At 35.4% G+C, this 21236-nt stretch overlaps 1 protein-coding gene across 9 annotated transcripts in view; it reads right to left on the reverse strand.

Moving 5' to 3' along the window:
- Positions 1 to 1066: 1066 nt before the first annotated feature.
- The window catches only part of NBEA (neurobeachin), a 457700-nt gene continuing 437530 nt past the window's right edge, over positions 1067 to 21236 (reverse strand). For all 9 annotated transcript variants that reach the window (XM_033515238.1, XM_019006696.2, XM_015628205.3 and 6 more), the window contains 6 exons: positions 18859 to 19014; positions 17779 to 17949; positions 7591 to 7692; positions 4230 to 4426; positions 3353 to 3504; positions 1067 to 2857 (listed from right to left, as the gene is read on the reverse strand). In XM_033515238.1, the coding sequence (XP_033371129.1) occupies positions 2767 to 2857; positions 3353 to 3504; positions 4230 to 4426; positions 7591 to 7692; positions 17779 to 17949; positions 18859 to 19014 (869 nt within the window). In that variant the 3' untranslated portion in view covers positions 1067 to 2766. The remainder of the gene's footprint in view (positions 2858 to 3352; positions 3505 to 4229; positions 4427 to 7590; positions 7693 to 17778; positions 17950 to 18858; positions 19015 to 21236) is intronic.

The raw sequence follows: 21236 nt of genomic DNA on the forward strand, positions 1-21236 counted from the left end.
CCTAACTTGTGACTCGATTGTATTTAATGCTGAGAGACTTAATGAAAAAGCAGTATTAATTAAAATAATAGCAATATCCATTTTTTGTTTAATTGAAATGGTGTATTTTGAAATCAATTTGTTGAATAAAATACATAATTAGAGGTGACACTTGTATAATGATGGAATGGAGGTTGTGACATATCAATAAACTGTTTCACAGGACACTATTAACATACCAATCCTCTCCTCCCCCCATATCTCCTACAGTTTCAAAACAATCAAGTTAGGTTGTAACACTTTCAAAAGCTGATTGATATAAATAGATATCTGCTAAAATGTATAGTATTCTAACAAGGTTCTCAAATATTTGCTTTAGTTCATTTTGATAATTATTTAAACAACAATCCTTCTAAATTTAAAGGAAATAAGTAGGGCAACAAACTGAAATGTTGGTTGCTATTCTGCTGTTGAGAATTAGAAAACTTCTGGGAGTTTTCTAATTATTAGGAAAGTATTTTGCTTAACATTTCTACCTTAAATTGCACATCTGACATATAGATATCCACATGTTTCCACTTACTTGCTGTAATCTTTGCAGGGTACTCAGCATTTCCAAAAGGTAACTTATCCCACCTGTTCCCTTATGCTGTGCAGGTAGTCTAGATATGTAACTTCCAGTGCCCAAAATAAGATTAAATTTATTCCATGTCATCAGATACTGAGAGATATCCAAAACTTCTCTCATCAAATCTTTGCTCTCTGTGGGATCTATTACATGAGATTATTTCCTGCTCACAAGGATCCTAAATATCCCTTAAAGGGATTTTTTTCTACTACTTTTTTACTTCTGCTGAACAAAGTAACTTTAAAAGCTTCTGTCATGACAATCAAAAGAGTTGCAGCGGTCACTCTGTAACCTGTGGGGTTTTTTCCCTGAGATCCCAGGAAAAAGAACCACCCAGAAGTGAATACTTTTTGGCATATAATCAGCACATAAGTAAGAATTTGTCAAAAATAATTGTTTGTTCATAATGATAATGGGAATGCTTTTAAAAAAAGTTTCATTGGAATGAAAAACAATCACTGAATTCTTTGCATATTTTATTTTTCTTTTTGATTTCCAACTCACACACATCTGGCATATTTTACATCTTTGCAATAAAACATGGTTACAATAGCTTAAGGAATTTATATATCCAAAATATTTCACCATGATCTCAAGATGAAATGAACTTGTCTTCCAGATGTTCAATAGTCTCCCAATTCTAAGCTACAAACTCAAGATATTGCTTACAGACAGGTGATGAATAACTTAATCATTACGCTGATCCCCATGATTTCCAAACCTTATAAATACAAACAACAATGAAGAAGGAAATTCAGGGCTAAACTTACTAATACAAGGTGGATAACAAATAAGTAATCACATCAATAAATAATGATATGTTCCTGGTGCAAAGTGCCAATACAAAGAATCCATTATCTTTTTAAATAAATGACTGCAAGTGAGTGTAAATTCTGAGAAAATTACATTCCTGTTACATGCCTCATAGCCCTACCGACACAATATGTACATCTATGACAATACAGTCACCAAATATACAAAGAAGAAACATGAATTAAAGTGTATATACCCCTGGGTGTGTAATTTGATCAGTACAATGTGCAGAAAATTATTCTGATAGTTATCATTACAGTATTGTAAAAGATGAAGTTCCTTAGTCTGAGTGGCTTCAGGTGAGATATTCAGAAGAACTGAAAAGAACAACCTCAGTCACCTTTGAGATGAGGCTAAGGCTGTCAAATAAACCAAGCTACTCAGATTAAAAATTAGGGAAAAAAAATCAGTGGGGGCTCTCTTGCCCATGATTTATGTGCCAAATGTTAATAATCCAGAAGTATAGCACTTTGTCTGTATTGGGAATCATTAAGCATTACAAAGCATTAAACTGAACTTCCTTCTTTGCTCCCCTTCTGTCTAGTCTTTAAATTCAAAAGGGAGGAAATTAATTTCTATTGTATAAAGTATAAATATGGCAAATGATGGCTTTTTATCCAAATGCTTCGTGAGCAGAACTCCACTTAAGAGGGGTAAACTTTAGATTCAAAAAGTGAAAAATGTGTTGGTGAAAATGTCAGAATTACTGTTTGCTCCCAAATTCAACCCTTTAACACAAGCTGTACCCTTCGGCAGATCTTCAGTCTGATTTGTGTGAATGCACCTGTTCCTTCAAGACATCAGGTTTAAAGTACATGCAAGTTGTAACTCCACAATAAAATTAAGAAACAGTTTTGTTCTTTATACAAGGTTTTACTTTTACAAAAGTATCCCTTTAAAGTTAAGATGTGCATCTGATGTACAAAGTATCAAACATATTTTTTTTTAATCTCAGCTTGAAAAGAGGCTGGAGATGGGATGCATGTTAGGTTCAAAGCCTAAACATTGAAATAACTGGACACAAGGTTCCCCAGAATTTTCAAAAGTCTCTTGTGGCGCATCCTACTACCTTTTCTCAATAAACAAAGATATATGAAATAATTACCAAAACATTTCCTAATTCATATAATTTACATGATACAAGCTTGCTTTTCAGCAGCTGGTGTTCAGTTGTGAAAAAACACACAAAGTAAAATGGTTGCTGACTACAATGTACAGCTATTGCTGGGTGTAATGGAATGTACAACGGAGGTCAATGCAGACGTGGTTTTCCACCAGAGACTACACCTTTCTTTGCAGCACTTGTGCTCTCAGCTTTACCTGGGCTTTCAGTTCTTCACCGTGCTTCAGTATCTGTTCTGATGTTCATAATGCCACCGGTTAAAATCTATATTAAAAGCTACAATGCTGCCAGAAGCCATGCCAGTAATCAGAGTTCTGAAAAAGATATCAAAGATGTTGATGTTAATTCCCCTTTGCTTTCTTGAGCTATAGCTTTTCATGGACAGAAAAAAGCTAAAAGAACAAGGCACTTTTTGCTACACTGTCTGAAGTTCTTAAGCTTGGCTGAAAATCAGAAATGTGTCTCAAACTTTTGCAATTGGCTTTAAGGCATTTAATAGGTGCTACAGCACTGTGACCCAACCTGACTATTCCTTTGTTCTTAATGCAATTTTAGCCATATTTTTCTAGCTGTGTGTCTGGCTTACTAACTTCAATGAAATAAGACCTCACCTTAATGTTAAGTGCTTACATTATGAGACTCAAGTATCAGAATAAGTGTTGAATCAGAAAAATTAACAGGAAAACAACTGGAGTAATTGTTTCTTACGCATCCTGTTAACAACTCCATACTATATACTCAAAAGTTCATGGAGATGTATTCTTTCTGGAATATTAATATTTACATACAACTATCAATGACAAATTCACCTCTGATCATGAGACAGATCCATAGCTCTTATGCCAGCATCACAGCCAGGGTAAATATAGAGCTGCTTGAAGTCACAGGCTTGCCATACTTCCACTACACCATTGTCTCCTCCTGTCACCAGGTTCTGCCCATCACTGCTCAGGAGGATGGCCTTCAGGAGAAAAAGAAAAATCCTAAGCACACAGTTAGCTTTTACGGAAATGGATCAATATTTTAAAAATTGAATTGACTTAAAAGCATTTCTTATGTTCTGCCTGCCCACTTTAAATTTGAAGCAAAATGCTTTCTCTCCTCTTTCTCCCTAGTCCAAAAATAAACCAACAAATTTTGCATCATCAAATTTTAAAAACAATTTTGTGGTATTAAACATGATAGATAACAAAAAAGCTCCTTGACTGAATCTGCCAATGCTTGAGTTCAGCACATTTCTGCATACCATAATTTGTTCTACAATACTCTGTGCTATCACTACCACCTAAAGCAGAGCAGCGATCTGCATTCCTAATGCTGCTTCAAGTGCTTGTGACAGAGCAGAGCCCCGAAGGCATGAATTCATGTCTTGGCTAATAAATGAAGAATGAGGACTTTTCAGAGCATTTTGTTTCAAAGACATATTTCCCACTGAAATTTAATTCCAAAGAAAAATTCTGGGAATATTCTGGGCTCATAAACTATTTGTTCTTATTTATTCTGGAAAAGCTGAAGTGCATTTTCATATTTGGAGATGGTGATAAAAGGGTATGTGTTTGAATGGCTTAACCATGAGGCAGCAATTTTACATATATGATTTCCTCTAAACCATACGGCAAATAAATCCAATTTATTTTAATAAATAAAGGCAACACACAACAAATGCTTGGTTGCATTTAGATTTACCCTGGTTGAATCATTGATCTCCATCTGAGCTAAGAGTTTGCCATTAATGCTGAAATTGCTGAACCGTCCTCGTTCATAGTAGATGATGCAGTGACCTTCACTAGACACTGAAATTAAGCGAGGGTACAGGCAGTTTTCTGTTCCTTCCAGGGCTCTCAGCAAGTCTCCAGTAATTGTGTGTACTAGGCAAGGACCTTCTGTATATGAAAACATAATATATAATTTATTTGCTGTTCATACAAACGATATAGGCTGTGCACAAAAATGATGCATAAAACACATTTATACCACATTAGTGTTGCATAGGTATAACAAGCTGCAATGTTTACTTAAGGAATTTAAAACGCTCAATAGAAAAGGAAATGCAAGAGCTAGCATGTTAAGAAAACAAATACAATATGCCCAGAAGTGTATTATTTATTTAGACTGGTAGGAATTTTCCTTGATCTGTCTTCTAAAACACTCTTTCCTCTTCCCAAGCATTCAGAAGCTTAACTCTTGGTGATTTTCTCCAACAACATGAACTGTCTTTAGCCTGCCCATTCACATTAAACAGATGTGGCCCCATCAGTGACTAGTGGGAACAACTCCCATAGGGCATGTAATCATATTACTGCATATTTCTCCTATAGACAATGGCAGTTCCTGCAGATCCTCTCCCTCAATGAACATGTGATATGCATAGATTTCAGTCCTGATTTGTTTCAGCAGTGGGAGTCATGTGAAAGCCCACAGAGTTACAGTGATACTTGGACTATAAGAGATTTTAGAAGATCACACTATAAATCCATTTGCTCCAGAGAGATTTTAATATGAGATTTTAATGTCTTTTTATTGCACTCATGAAAGAAACAAACAGCTATGAAATCTACAATGTACATTTTAAGACACAAAACTAAGCTTATTTACATTTCAAGAACAATGAGAAAAGTTTTTTTTGAAAGTGAGATCTGTATCCTTACTAAGAAAAAGGGTCTCTCCTCTGATAAATGTAATGAGTCACAGGAAATTCTAAATGTTTTCTTTTATGAATCACAGGATAATCCTGGACAGCACAGTAATCTCTTCCTTATACAACTGTTTCATGACCCTGAAAGTAAATTCATATTGGCATACTCAGCTATCTCATGTTAAGTCCTTCTAAGTTCTTTAAAATTCACACAGCAGCTGGGTTTGCCCGGGTAGAATAAATCAGCATCAGCTCATTTATCTGTGAACCCTCTGATACAGGCTTTTATCTGTGCTTGCATAAAGTCTTATGCAGAGGGACCCTGAGTTTGGCTGCATCCAAGGGATACCACTGCAATGGAAATATTTAATTTTCTCAAATTGTTGAGTTTCAGCTTTGGAAATACTGAAGTGCCAGGATATTGCAAAAAGTGATGCCTTCACCTTTAGAATAATTATCTTGTTAGATTTTTCAAAAGAAAATGCCTTCATAGCTGAATGGTCATGGGCACAAAAAGGCACATCTGCTTTAGGATGCCTTTATGACTGTAAGGGCATACAGGCTGACCACTGTTTTTTGGTTTTCTTGGGAAAGAGCGTAGAAACATCAACCTGATTCACAAGATTTTCCACAGAGAAGTCCTAAATATGCTATCTTCCTGCTTCAGTAGGTTCTCAAGTGCTGCCTGTGTCATCACAGTTCCAGAGGAACGGCTGCCCACCAGGAAGCACAGGCTGAGCTCAGGCTGGAGGGCAGGGCAACACAACACTACCATGAGGTGCAGTCTCAGAACCCGCAAAGGGACTGAAACTAACAATCTGAAGAAAAAGCTTTTAAAGAGGCATATCTTGGTAAAGAGAAATTTTAAAAAAATTATTTATGTCTGCATTTTTATATGGTCTAAAGCTGCAAAAGGAGGAGCATGGGAAGACTAAGAGACAGACTGGGCCTCCATTTCTCTCAATCAATTATAGACATATTCTCTATTTGATTTAAAAATCTTTGGTTGTCCATCAGCTTTTGCTTCTAAAAATGTGTAAGTTACCAAAGTAGCAAATAGTCATTGAATCAGAAGACAACTGAGTACAGATTCTATCTATATTAAGAGGAAATTTGCAGAGATAGTTGGAAAGGGTGGACAGCCACAGTGTATGAATCTGCCTAAAAAGGTAAGAAATAGCAATAAAAAGACTTAGCTCCAGCATCACTGTACATTCTTTTGAAAATGTCTTGACTTTGCCTATGACTGTTATGTAGTATGCCATTACAAGAGTTAATGACCCATTAGGATTTCCTGTTAAAAATGGCTTCACTCAAAAGTTTCACACTCAGCTTTAAAAATAAATGTTATGCTCCAAGACAGTATAAAAACCAACAACCCAGGAGCTCAGCTGTGAGCAAAAGCTGGCAGAGCAAGCATCACATCCTTTTCACCCTCAGAAGCAGCAAACTTAAAAATGATTACAAAGATATCCAAGGGGATGACTAAAACAGGCATAGATATATATGGATATATCTATGGATATATATGGATATATCTCCATCTCTATAGATGGAGATAGCAAGTCACTGGATGGGAATGTAGGAGTAGAGTGGAAATGTAGGAGTAGAGTAGAGCCAAACAGGAAAGGAAAAGAGAAAAAGACATGCAGTTTGACAAGTTAAGAAGCTGAATGAGAGGGCAATGGGGGAAGAAAAGTAGGCATGGAATTAAGGAGAAGTAGGGGAAGATGGGCAGAAGCAGTGAAATGGAAGGAGAAACAGAGTAAGGAAGAATGAAGCAAACACTCATTGAGACTGGTGCTTTATTTACATTGATTACCAGTAGTGCAGGATATTGCCGCAGGCTTGGGAAAGTATTTTGAACATTTGTGTTAGCAATTGTTGGGTGCTCTGGATTCCATAGATAAATAACAGGAAAACCTGCAACTGCTCATTATTTAGAAAACCTTGCAACAAATCCTACTGGACAGAATGCTGCACACAGTTCCAAAGCAAACTGATCCTGCTTCCCTGGAGAGTGAGGTTAGGCCTACAAAGTACCTCTCAACTAAGATCAAGGTGGAGAATTTTGAGCTGGCCCTTCCTGACATGTATGCCTCTATCAACAGGTTTCTTCAAAATCAATAGATGTCATTAGAATTATTGTATGCATTTTTATAAAATACTCTTCCAGTTCTGAGAAATAGCTGCATAAACTGATGGCTGGAAGGAATGATCCACTTAATTTGTGTCTAAACTTGTAAGTGCAGATAGTAAACAACAATTTTCAGAGAAAAGTGCTTCAGATTCTCCTAGAATTACAACACATCTTAGGGATAATTAAAGTATATGTAGCTTGAGGGAAGTCTGAAACACCACTAAAAAAGACTCTAAAAATGTTAAGACTTAAATAATAAAAATGTTTCTGACCTTTAGCACCACTGATAACAAGTCCCAGCTCTGCACAGACCGACACACAGACAACTTCATGATCATGACCAGTTAGAACAGCGCGAGGAGCTGGATAATCACCTGTTAAAAAAAAAAAAAAAAAGTGAGAAAGAAAACAAGGGAATGCCAAATCAGATGCGGTTTATCAACAAAAGAACTTTGATTTGCTTGAAATCATTAAGCATGAGAGGTGTAGTGTGATTAAATATCTCATAATTAGGATACCGAGCAAAACATATTCAGATTTCATAAAGCTTCACAACCACAACTTCCCAGTGCATTAATGAAAGCAGCTGTGATGTAAAATTCTGCTATTGAACATATATGTCTCCAGACTTACAGTATGAACCTAAAGAATTTAGGATGTTCCTTTAATAATGATCCTAATGTGTTTCATGAAACTAGGGGGTAGGAAAAGAAGAGAACAACACTGCACTAGAAACATACTACTGCTTCATAGGTAATATTGATTCAGAGACACAAGGAATGGTCACAAATTAAAATATGCCTAAAAATGGTAATTGGTATACATAACTATATATTTATTTATACATATTATATATTTTATATATTTTTATATTATATATATTTTATATATATTATATATATATGTTCAGGACTGAAATATATTTTATTTTGATTTCAAACAAGTGGGCATTTATAGAGTGTTTACATGACAAACAGCAAAATTTCTATTGTTTCTAATAATAACAACAGATGCTGACAACCTAATTGGTTAGTATTTCATATTGCTCTGCCAGGCTAAGAAAGTCAATTGGCAACAAAAAATTAGCAACTTGCTAGATAACAGAGTTCACATCATTATATCTGCATTGCACAAATGAAATACAGAAAATTGAGATATTCAAAAGGACCAGAGCTCTGCCATCGTAGTTCACATACTAAATGAAATTACCTAGGGAACTACAGATAAATTACTGTAACATTAATTCTGTATAAAATAGCAAAATTGTTAATCCACAATTTTTATCAACAAGAATTGGAAACATAAATCTCAATAATACCAGCCACCACTAATACCAGTGTTGAAGTCTTACCTGGTTTTGGTAGTTAGAGGGGTACAGTTGGTAAAGACAGCTATATTAAAACAGGCTCCATTTATTTTTTTCAACATATTTGTCTTAGTGTTTTGAATTAAACCAGTTTTATATGCAATTGACTGTGGATGACATAGACATAGATGGCACAGAAGCTGGGCCAATGACAAATCTTAAATTGTTTTTCTGTAGGGAGGTATGTACTATGTGCCACATATAAGGATTTTGAAAATCCGGGTTTGGAAATCACCTTTCAGTTAGGAGCTAGAAATTGATTCTTAATCAAATACTAACCAATAATATTATCTATGGGATAATATAAATCTTGGCTGTTAAGATAGGTTTGTAATAAAATAATTGATGCAAAGTTTCATGGGCAACTCTATAATGACAAGAGAAAGATATTATTGTATGTCATGATTATATAATTGTCTAGTTAAAAAAAAAAAGTAGCAAAAAAGTGTTTTTATTTATTTTCAATGCAGCCAGGTGGAAGTTGATATTCCTAGACAAGCACAAGCTCTGTTCACTGGAGGGAAGATTCTGTTCCAGGAAAAATGATATAGAGTAGGATTTATGGAAAACTCCCTCCGTGTGAACTTTCAGTGCAATACCTAAGACCAGCAAATAAGAGGCAAGAACTACTTTACCACTTGGAGACCAGAAAGATGAAAGTCTTATACCCATGTTTACAGAAATGAACTCAAAGTAGGGTCACCTGACTGACACAGGAGAGTAAGACAGGAAGCTGCACAGAGTTAAAAGTGATTTCTCTCTTCATTGCATAAGCAGCAAAGAGATAACTTGATTCTACTAATTGGGAGTAACAGTCACAAAAGATGTCCAATAGCCCAGAAACTTATCTTGCAGCTAATGGCACAGAGAGGCCCAATGGGTGAATGGCTGCACACATTCCAACTCTGCAATAAAATGCAGTTTCCCAAGTGGAAATGCAGTTAAACACTAAATCAAAAGGGAACTTTTTGGTAGCTAAAAAATATTTCATGGGTTTCTGAAAGATATGCATTAGGAATGGAGGCTTGGATAGACTTTTGTGGGTCAATGAATTTAGTCTTTTATTGTAGACACATGATGTAAACAGTTAATGAAATGGATATCTTGGTATGTGACTTGGAAGGATGTTCCAGACTCCTCCTACTCTAAAGGAGAGAAATATTCTGAATTACAGTTTGAACTTCTTCTTGTCTACCTAGGACCTCTTTGTTCTTGTGTTAGCATTTTCCTTTAGCTTCAGGTCTTCCTTCTGGCATCTTCCCCTCTTACGTACTTAAAGAATAAATCACCCTTTTTGGTCATTCCTTTTAAGCCCAGTAACAAAACCAAACCAAACCCTTATAAACTCATTTGAAGGGATGGGCTTGCCATTTTTTAGCCACTGTAGCAATCAATTTCTTTGACTGTCTAGCTTTAAAATTTGGGTTTCCAGAAATGTACAGAATCATAGTTCTCAAAAATTTAGCATGAATCTGCAGTTTTTCTTGTCAAACCCTAACATCTTCTGTCACCAAAATTTAATAACAATTCCATTAATTTTAATATCTTTCTCAACAAGATGAGAACTACCAATCATGGATTTACAGACTTCAGCTTTGGACATAACAGAGTGGGTCAGTTAACAGGTCTTGTTATGCCAATGTACAGACACATTAAAAATTTCTTACCTCTAATGCAAACAGCTACCTCAATAAATCCTAGTTTCCCAAGCTTTCATCTATACTGCAAGAAAAGGATCTTTTTAGTCTGGAAACTAAAGATGTGAACTGAAAACTGAGCTTTACTGCTAGGGAAGGATGGATGTCAGAAGAAATAGAAAGGTGCTTTGTGCAGCTCATCAAAGCTATATTTTGATTTTTATAATTTCACCATCACATTTGCTTTGAGAACCCCATCTCCTTTCAAGTTTTTCTTTTCTCTAAGTACATAAAATAAAAGCCAAAAAAAAAAAAGAGCACTTAATTAAATTCAAAATTTTCCACATTTTTTTTTCCTTCTGTATGTCCTCCTGGAAAAAAAGAGGATTATGCTCAACAGCCATCTTGGCTCAAGCTATGATTATAGAGGTGTCACCAGACTGCATCAAACTGGATGACTGAAATTATTAAATGACTAAAATTCTTGAAGGAAAAGAAATACTACAATTTTAAAAAGGACATTTTCCTCAGTATTTCCTAGGAAAGTTCTATAATATCAAGGAACTGTAAAATTCCAGAATACAGCAAATAAGCATATTTTATTGACTTCTTGATTTATAAAGGAAAATACTTAAAAGAAACAGCTTCCCTGAAACATAGATCTATGAGTCTTATTTTGTCCTGTTTTTCAGTAAATACAAATTAACAATGGAATATCAATATTAGGAGCAACAGTCCAGCAGTAATTGAAAATGGGATTTTTTCCCCTTAGGGCTCAAAGGAAAAATTATTCACTGATACTTTCTATAGAAAAAGCTGTGGCATGAACCTCAGTCATATTACATTTTATTGCAAAGGAAAGAAGCTGTGAACTCCAGGAATCATTCAAAATCTAGTAAAATATTCTGTCACTTTCACATCACCACTGATAGATGCAGCCAGAGGTCAAAGGCTCTAAGGGAATTGCAGGTGAAAATATCCTACCTAAGAACTGAGATACCATCACTGTAAACTCCCTGTAATTTCCCCAAAGGAGAACCTTTGAACTGAATTACTAGAGGGCAGAAGGAAAAAAAACCCAAATATGTGCTGTATTTCCAAACAAGAAAGTTTCTTCTAGAAAGTCTAAAATAAAACACATCTTGCCTTCTTGGTGAATAATATAATGCTTAACATTATTGTAAGGTTCTTTGGGAGCAGATGGTGCTCCTGCATTACAATGAAAAAAAGAAGAGGGAAAGAAAGACAAAATAAAGTGTTACTATTTCTTTCATATTGTCCTTTTCCAGGAATTATGTACAGATTTCTATGGGGACACATCTAGGAGTCTTCTGTATAAAGAAACATGAAATCACATGGCAAATTTTAGCTTTCATTTAATCTCTCACTTTGACAAAAGCAAGTACAAGGCTATACCTGAATTACTTGCTGCAGATAATTTACTTTGCTATTTGTTTTACTGTTAGGACTTTTCAGGGATGATCATCAGAAAACAGAATTTTAGAAAATACAATGGCTTTCATTGAAGTAAAAATGTAAGAGCCTTTTCAAATTTTGCTGTCAGAAAAAAACATCTTGGAGTTTAATTAAAAAATAATGCTACAACCAATAAACATGAATATCTCAAATAAGAATACAGTCAATAACAATGCCCACAACATGAGGGAGCAATGAGTGTAAAAGAAAGACTGCTGTCAGGAAAATATTAGGATATTCAAAATGTTCCCAGCTCTGGGAAGCAGAGCTGGTTTATTTGGCTGAGGAATGTTGTATATAGCTACATACAACTCACCCAGGTGAGTGGGCTTTCAGGTACCTTGCACTAATCCAGACGGTAAAATATAGAGGAGGACAGGAGGTTATGGATTTGTAGCACCTCTTCCTGTCTCTTTCACTAAATTGCTTTGGGATCTTGGGCAAGTTACTGAACCACCCTGCATTGTACAATTCCCATGGAGTGTTCAGCATAGCATGACATCAGTTGATAAAATACTAGAGATAACTCAGGTGGATTATTGACTCTTTTACCTTTACACAGCAGCCTTAAAAGTGAGATGTTTTTGGCAACCAGAGATGGTGCCAGTAAAAATTACAAACTAGTTTTCAAAGAGTTTCTGTTCTGGCAGAGCAGTGCTAAGATACTGTATTTCAAAAATTAATACCTAAATTGTACAAACTTACAAGTACCATAATAACTCCTTAGACAAAGCAGATACTGTAGGTGCCCACGTGCCAGTGCAGGGTCTGCAGACAGCCACCCAGTCCTCTTGATACAGAGCACACTGGTGACTATTTCTAAACTGCTGCCATTTCAAGGCTAAACTAGAGCATATAAAAATGTAGAGGGATGTAAAATAACAAATAAAAGTTCTGAGTTCAGAATAACTGCTCTTTCAAGACACAGTCCTGCAGAACCCTTGATGTTTACAACTTCAAATTGTTTCAAAATTATGTTATGTAAAAAGAACACATAAAGATTTACTTCATGACACACAAAAAAAAGTCTATTGATTTGACAAAGATATTTTATGGTAAAATTTACCCTCCCTTTCAGTTATATACTGAATACACTCACTGGAACAGGATATATTTTTAGCACCTGTGAAGATAATGTCATAATGCTAAACAAACCCATCTCATGGCTGATAGACACAGCATTTTTCAATGGTCAGTACAGTTGCTGTTAGAAAAAGTGGGGTTAACTCCCACACCTCTTGTGACCATCCTCTTGGAAGCTACAATAGGTAATGAGAAATGTCAAGTCCCAAGATCAATGAAATTTCAGGCTCTAGAGAAAAAAACAGGAGTAGCATTGATCCTTTTAAAGAACACCAGTCAGAGGGTGAATGTAATATTTTGCATGGAGAGGCTCAAGAGGATAAGCGGCCAGGTCCAACATACTTACCTGACAAAAAATTCAATCAGCATTTAGCACAAGCTGCCTACCCTCCCTTTCTTTCATGCAGGAGTCTGATTCCAATTAAAGTGTGCAAATTAATTTTTATCACTTCCAAATTAGTTTCTGAATTTGTGTCTGTTTCAGATGAAAGCATCTGTCCCTCACTTTTCTGCAATTCTATCATCTAGTTTGGTATATCTGTTCAAAGACTGAGATAATTCTCATTTTCAAAGTCACTTGTTTGAAAGAGACATTCAATAAAGTAATCATAAAATATAAAAATGAAACAGCTATAATGATACATGTTGAACTCCAGGGCATATCATGTACTTTCTTTGCTCATTTTTGTGATGACTAATACAGTTGCCATGTGAGAAGAAATTTGTATACAAATTAGCACTCAGCTAAAACAAATCTCAATATATCATACGAGAAGAAAAATCAAAACAAAAATTGTCAAACTCCATCACAATAATTTTTCTATTCAGTCTCTGAGAACTGCAAAGATTTACATTTCCCATATCACTTCAAACAAATAAAATAAGCAAACTATGTCCTTTGCATGTATCTTACTGAGAGAAAACAGACACCTTTCACTGTTCTCGCAGCTGCAGCAGATTTATACAACGTGGTCATCAACTTAATAAGGTGCAGATTCAGATTAGCTATTTCAGATGGGCAATTTTGGCTTAGAAAGTATATGTCAGACCCTGGCAAGAGGACTAAGCTTCATTAGGTTCCATGTTTTTCCAAAAGGTGGTATGTAAGGAAGGAAGGATAAAGAAACAAAGGGAATGTCAAACGTACATGAAACCTGCATTAAACTTCCCTTCAGGAAAGCATACCACATCTCTTTCTTTCCAGAAGCTTTGCCAAACACCAGCCTCTAGTCTAGTCTTAACAGGACCTCCAACATTACTCCTATTGGAGCTTAGCAATGGCATGGCCATGAAAACAATGTTGAAGCAGAGGAAGTACAAACAGGGACAAGATTTGCCCTACATGCTGCCATTGAAGGAATGCAGCATGTTGCTCCTGATTTCCTGATTTATCTCTATATCCAATCATCATGACATGTGACATGCACAAGTATGAGCATAGAAAAGGATTTTACTTCCTACCAAATCTGGAGATTCTCAGGGGCCCATCCTATGTCAACTTATAGCTGATAGTCAGCACATGCTTGTGAATATGGGAATGAGGGCTTTAATTCCCCCAGTCTCTAGAGGTCAGGAACATAGTCTCCTACTTCTTGCACAAATACTAACCACTAACCAGAAGATTTCCTACAAGCTGTTTCAGAAAGCTAGTGTATAAAAAAAAATGCATTTAAAATCTGGTAAACCTTCATTCTTCTCACAGTGATTGTGAGAGGTGCCAAGAAATCGTGCCAAGTTCAAACTAAATCAGATACTAATTTTTGACACTTAACGTAGAACAAAAAATTATAACTTAATAAATGTATTAATTGGAAAAATTATTTTAAAATTATAAAATGAAGCTTACCATGCTCCCACAGGCAAGCTTTTAACTACTGGGCTAGAGCAATCACTTGCATATTTTCTCAATTCTCGTCTTTCAACAAGAGCTGGTTCTGTATTTCCACAGACCAAACTGAGGTGACCCACTGAGCCTGTACAGGTATTTCAGCAGAAGGTTCTACAGAAGTCTGACAGGTTAGGTTGTTGACATACATGTTTTTTAGTAAAGATTTCATTTACCTTATGGATTCTGGAATACGAATTTTAGCAGAAACTGTAAGAAATTTGATCTGACAATCAAATTGATTGTCAGAAATACTGAGAGTATTTCACATAAATGATTGTTTGTGATGTTTGTTGTTTCCACAATAAATTGATGTTTTCGAATGAAATAATATCTACATTTTTCTATAGAAATGTTATACCACACAAACCATTTAGGACTGGAGGTTTGCTTTTTCTCCCCTCTAAGATTTTCTGAAACAACTAAAGTTCGTTTAGGTAACTGGATGTATTGAAGCAGGAATTGATAATTAACCGTCTTTCAGCTTAAAAGATAATTATAAAGTCAAACATCTAACCCAGATAATTACTATACCTGACATCTTCCTTTGACTTCTTCACCTTCTTATATCCTGTGGTATAAAACATCTCTTCTGTATCTCCAGATGACAGATTTTAAAAAAAAAACAATAGCCCTTTTTTCCCCCTCTGAAAAGATCATCTACATCTTTCTGGAAATTCATTCTAAAGATATTAAGTAATTTGATTGGATCTACATTGATCATATAGCTTTCATTTTCCCTGCAAGGTAAATCCTAACCTTCTAACAGCAGCTATAGAAGAGTAGAGTAGGAAATATTTCTTTATTACTTTGGTGGCTTTATCTCTGTAAAACTCCAAACATATTTTCATAAGGATTGTTGAGAATACTTCACACTTGGAAATTAGTTTAAAGGGAATCTTAGTCATATGACAGCTATCATGTCTGCTCATGGTAGCAAGTAGAAATTACTATCATTACTTCAGCAGAAACATTAGTAGTTGTAGAAGCTTTTAAAGGCCTTTTTTTTAAAGGCCCTTTGTTTTTGTAATCTATCCCCATTAATGTATATTCATGAAAAGTCAAAGCAGCTGTTAATAATGGTATGTTTCCAACACATGTAGTTCTGGTTATAATACAATATATACTAGTATATAATTAGCATCTCCATCGTAGTTCCAATCCAATGAATAGAAATAGAAATAATAGAAATGCCATCACTCTTCCCCAGCATGAATCTTCAACATGTCTTCAACATGAATATTAAAAAATCTTATCAATATATTTCAAAGCTACCACTTATACCAATGTATTTCAAAGTGGTCTTTGGTACTTAGTCTTCCTGAGTTCTGTTGCCTGTGCCTGTAAGATTTCATTTGACTGGACAGGACTATCTGCATCACAGTCTCTCATTAATCTGACCATAAGGCCATTTCTTTGGCAAAACAATGCATTATCCATATAGAAGTAGAGACAGAGAGAAAGTGATACAAGTAATTTTTGTTTTCATTTATTTCTGTCAGCCAGGTCATATCCTTCTTTTCATAAAATTAAAGACCTCCAAGGCAGACAATTCCAAAGTTATACAGCTAAGACATTAAATCTGAGATATCAGAAAGTATCACTTCTGTGCATTCAGATATGTAAGTGATGACAGAATAATACCAGAACTAAAATAATTCTATCTGGAAAAGAATTGAAGAAGTTTGTATGAGCCAGAAAGGAGATGCTAATTGCAAGGCTGTCCAAGCGCTTTGTAATCAAAGGAGGTAAGGAAAAAATTTTACATTTTTTTCTTTCAGGAAGAAAAATCACATCAACCTAAACAGACTGCAAAGACATGAAAATCCTTGTCTGACTGAATTTATTTATATTGGAGAATTATGTAAAGTAATGGAATACAGACAAAAATTAGAGAAATTTGTTATTTGAACACCATTTTATTTTTCCCCTCTATTTCCTCTGTTATAAAAGCAAATAAAATCTGGTGTGAAAGCAAGGCTTTTATTTGTCTCCCTTTTACTCTGCTTACAGACAAATGGAAAAAAAAAATGGAAATTCAATAAAAAGTTTCCTGCTGCAAAATTGACAAAATATTTACTTTGAAATAAATAAACCACTTTTCTGCCAGCCATTCACTTGGATGTCTGTAACTGACAGTACTGCCTCCAGTCAGTATTTGAATCAGAGATCAAAACTGATAGCAACGGATTCTTCCATTTTTATCCAAAGACAAAACCCTTCTGTTGAAAATTATCATTAGAAATCAGAAAATTCTTTAAGTGAAATGGATTAAGTGTTGCATAAAACACTCAATACTTCTAGTATATGGATCAAACCTGCTCTTTAGCTGCAGCCATATCTCTGGCTTGGGTGATGGGATCTTTAAATTAGTGCACTTTAAGTGCCCTTTTATATAAATTAATACTATTATTGTGTCCCACTCACTCTGCAGAGCACTCATAGTTAGTCCCATGCAAATGAAATGTAAACTTTTCCTGACATTTTATCTTTTTCTATTTTTATTCAGTCAGATTGCCTCCCCAAACTATAGAAAGACCTTTCTCAAGAGAGTCTCATTTAATTCCATGGCATGTGAGACATTCCTTTTTTGAAGAGGCAAACAGCTGATATAGCATGCTGTAGCACAAAAGGAGTAAGTTAAAATGCCAAAAAATATCTCCAGGGAAAGGCAAGTCAAAATATAGTGATATATGTCCTGTTGATTAAAGGCCACAACCATCTTGTTCTAGTTTATGATGACATGATGCTGTAAGTGATAAAGGCAATTACAAACTTAGGAACTATACTCCCATCCCATTATCTCTTAACATACAGAGAGTGTTTAAATATTTTTTTAGCTAGCAATCCATGTATTGTTTAGCATGTGGCTCTCTTCTTATACCAACTTTCAACTCGCAAGCAAAGCTACTGATATATTTGGTGACTACTTCTGAAGCTGAAAGAAGAAATGTTAAAACAAATAGGAGTGACAGAAAATCTCTGAGAGAGGTGTTATTTAAAGGATACTTACTGCTGTTTGGATTGTCACCTATAATATGATGTCGGCCACTCCAGTACCAAAGCAGCAATGTAGCATCACGAGACCCGGACACGATGTAGCAATCGCCCCCGATGTAGGACTCCGACCTAGCGAGGCAAGTCACGACATCCCAGTGGCCAAACACAATCTGAGTTAATTTTCCTGGTGGGAATGCAAAGTCATACAAATTCAGTTTTCTGAGGTACTTGCAGCATTTAGAAATCATTAACTACATAATTAATATTCAGTTCAAATGTAACTTTGGTCTCATGTCCCGTAATTAAAGTTCACTAAATACTAGGAGATTAAAAAATCACAAAGATTAAACTTTTTTTCCCACCTTTTTTTTCCATTCCTACTGAAGGCTGTTCTCTGTGTTAATCCATAGCCTAACCCTTATCTCTAAAGATCAAGGCAGTGCTGCAGTCACTGAATATTAAGTGGAGTTACGGCTCCATCAGCATTTAAGCCATGGCATTAGAACAGTATTTATGAATTTCATGAGTGATATGCATAAGACTGCACATGAACTTTTCCATAATTGTGCTACATTATTATGTTAAAAATGTGTATTTGTTCTATGTTAATGTCAAACTAAAGTTTACTATGATTATCACCTCCTCCTTTCTATTATTACAATTAGTTTTTAGCAATATACTGAGTAATATTAGGCTAAATAATCAGACAAAGCAACAAAATACTGGTTCCTGTAGCAAGATATTCAACCTAATTCCTTACTACATGAAATAAATAGAGATAGAAATAATAGATCCATGAAATATTGCAACAAAAATTTTGGTTGATCCTTTTGATAAATTTCCTGAAAATAACTATGGTTTTCAAAAGTTATTATTAATAGAACTGCATTCTATTTTCTTTTACATCCTTTATCTCCCATTAAAAAAAAAAATCTTAAATTTATCATGCTGAAACAATAATGAAGGATTTTACAAACTGCCATTTATCATTTATTGACGTGTAAGCACAAGTGATAGATACGGTAATATTGAGACAATAGTCTTTGTTCACTTTGTGAGCCAGGAAGAGCCAGAGAGCTGTATTTGAGGTCACCTGTTTCTGTGGAATAAACTCGAAAGCTCTTGTCCCAGAAACCACAGATAAGAATGTAGCGATTATCTGCCGTGACCACGAAGCAATGCGCATTGATCTGGATGCTCTGATCCACAAGGTCTGTGATCTGACGTTTGTTCACACCAGAGTTATTGGCTGTAACGAAATGCAAAACACATTTTACATGTAAGCCATTCCAACACCTTCCTGTCATCCATTTACAGGAGAAAATGAATACATTTAACTTTCAATGAACTGTGAATTTGTTGTTGAGTAAGCATTTTGAATATGAACATTTAGAGCTGTCTATATGGGTGTCAGAAATACAAAATTATTTGAATAAGAGATAAGATTTTACAGGAGATGACAATTTCTTATAAGCTGCCTGAAGTACTGCATAATATGTAGTAATAATTTTAGTGTTCTGCAGATGTAGTCCCCCAAGCCAAACTGAACCAGGGGAAAGTGGCAGAAGACCATATAAAACATGAAATCAATATTAAATATACTGCAGAGAGCCAATTCTTGCTGACTTGTATCTCTTCTACAGAAAACAGCTTGTATTGTGTGGTCTTGACAACCCCAGACTTCCAGATACTTAACCAGATTAAAGACATAAGGACTCAACCAATGAAGGAGGGGAGACCTCATTGTGGTCTTCAGCATCCTCACGATGGGAAGCAGAGGAGCAGGTCTCTTTACTCTTGTGATCAGGGATAGGACTCAAGGAAAAGGCATGAAGCTGAGTTAGGGGATGTTTGGATTGGATATCAGGAAATGGTTTTTTTATCCAGAGGGTGGTTGGGCACTGGAACAGGCTGCTCAGGGAAGTGGTCACAGCATCAGCCTGACAGAGTCCAAGCTAATATACATGCAATAGCTAATGTGCTCTCAGGCACATGGTGTGACTCTTAGGGAAGGTCCTGCACAGGACCAGGAGTCAGACTTGATGCTCCTGATGGGTCTCTTCCAACTCAGCATATTTTATGATTCCGCGAATCTATTCAAACCTAATGTGATTTTCCAGTCCAGGGAAACTAAGTCTTATCATCTGTTCCTCAAGCAGGGACCCAGGCCACGGATGGTACTTTAAAAAGAGGCAATGACACATAGAAACTCCCTCGGACAGAGGGAAAAGAGGAGTTTCATTCAAGTTTTTGTTCATGCAAAATCCCACCAACCCAGCTGCCAAACGGAGTTGTTTAGAAGGATATTAACCTCTGGGAGTCCCCAGCAAATGTGATTTATCTTCCCTGTGACAGAACTGACAAGATATGGCAACACCATAAAAGTGTGTTCCATCTCAATATTAACTTTCTGAAAGTTGATTATGTAATTTAAGTTAATTTTATCCACTCCTTCCAGTCTCACTGGAGAAAGAAGATATTTTTTCACATGAGAAGTCATCTCACACTGTAATAGCTGTCTAAGTACTAGACAACTCCAGAGGAGAGTTTGTCTTTCTACAGTAGTTATGGAGGGAATCTTGACAACGAACTTTAGCCAGAGTTAGGGAGGTAAAAATCACTATGACAAATATGTTTCTCCTAACATAAGAACACAACTTAATGCAGATAATAATCTGATTTTTTCCCTGGTTTTTGCTGTTCTACTTAAACTGCTCACAACTTCATGAAATAAGAAATTCAGCCAACCCACCACTCCCCCACACTCCATTCTATGTAAAAATTGCTTGTGGAAGTCAATATCATGTTTACATACATTCTAAGAACACATATTTAAATTACCAGACCCTCTATGTCCACCAGCTGAAAGGTAATGAATAGCAAATTACTCAAATTTCCAGAACAGATGGGTGCAATAGTTGTGCTTTAGCTAGTGAGAGAAAAACCTAAAGAGAAAACCACTGTCATTATATGAGAGCAAATGAAGCACATAGAACGAGAAAGCTAACTCTCCTGATGTACTTCTATGCTAATCTTTTGAACATGAATATTGACATAGAGAAAAAAGGAACTTTATATTTGGCTATGTTTAAAAATGTACTTTTTTCTCAACAATGCTGCATACTTGCCCCTAAGAACCTTCCCTATCCCAAATTTCTATTTCAAATTACTGAACTCCCTCCCCCAGCACAAACAAAATAAGTGCAATTAATGAAAATTTATGATCATTAGGAAGTCCTGCAATCAAACAATTTTTGCAGATGTTATTTCTCAAATAATTCACTTTCTCAAAAATTCTGGATTTTAAAAAATACTATTGATTTAAAAAGAAGTGTTTTCATTATTAAATTAGTATTGTCAACTAAATCAAAATCATAAAGTGAATGAAAATAAATGTATTTGCATCTGCACTGATAAACATAGTGCTGGCTGGAGAAAAAAAAAAGCAGCTAACTCCACAGGACCCTTATG

This window comes from Parus major, chromosome 1, assembly GCF_001522545.3.
Source record: "Parus major isolate Abel chromosome 1, Parus_major1.1, whole genome shotgun sequence".
NCBI lineage: Eukaryota > Metazoa > Chordata > Aves > Passeriformes > Paridae > Parus > Parus major.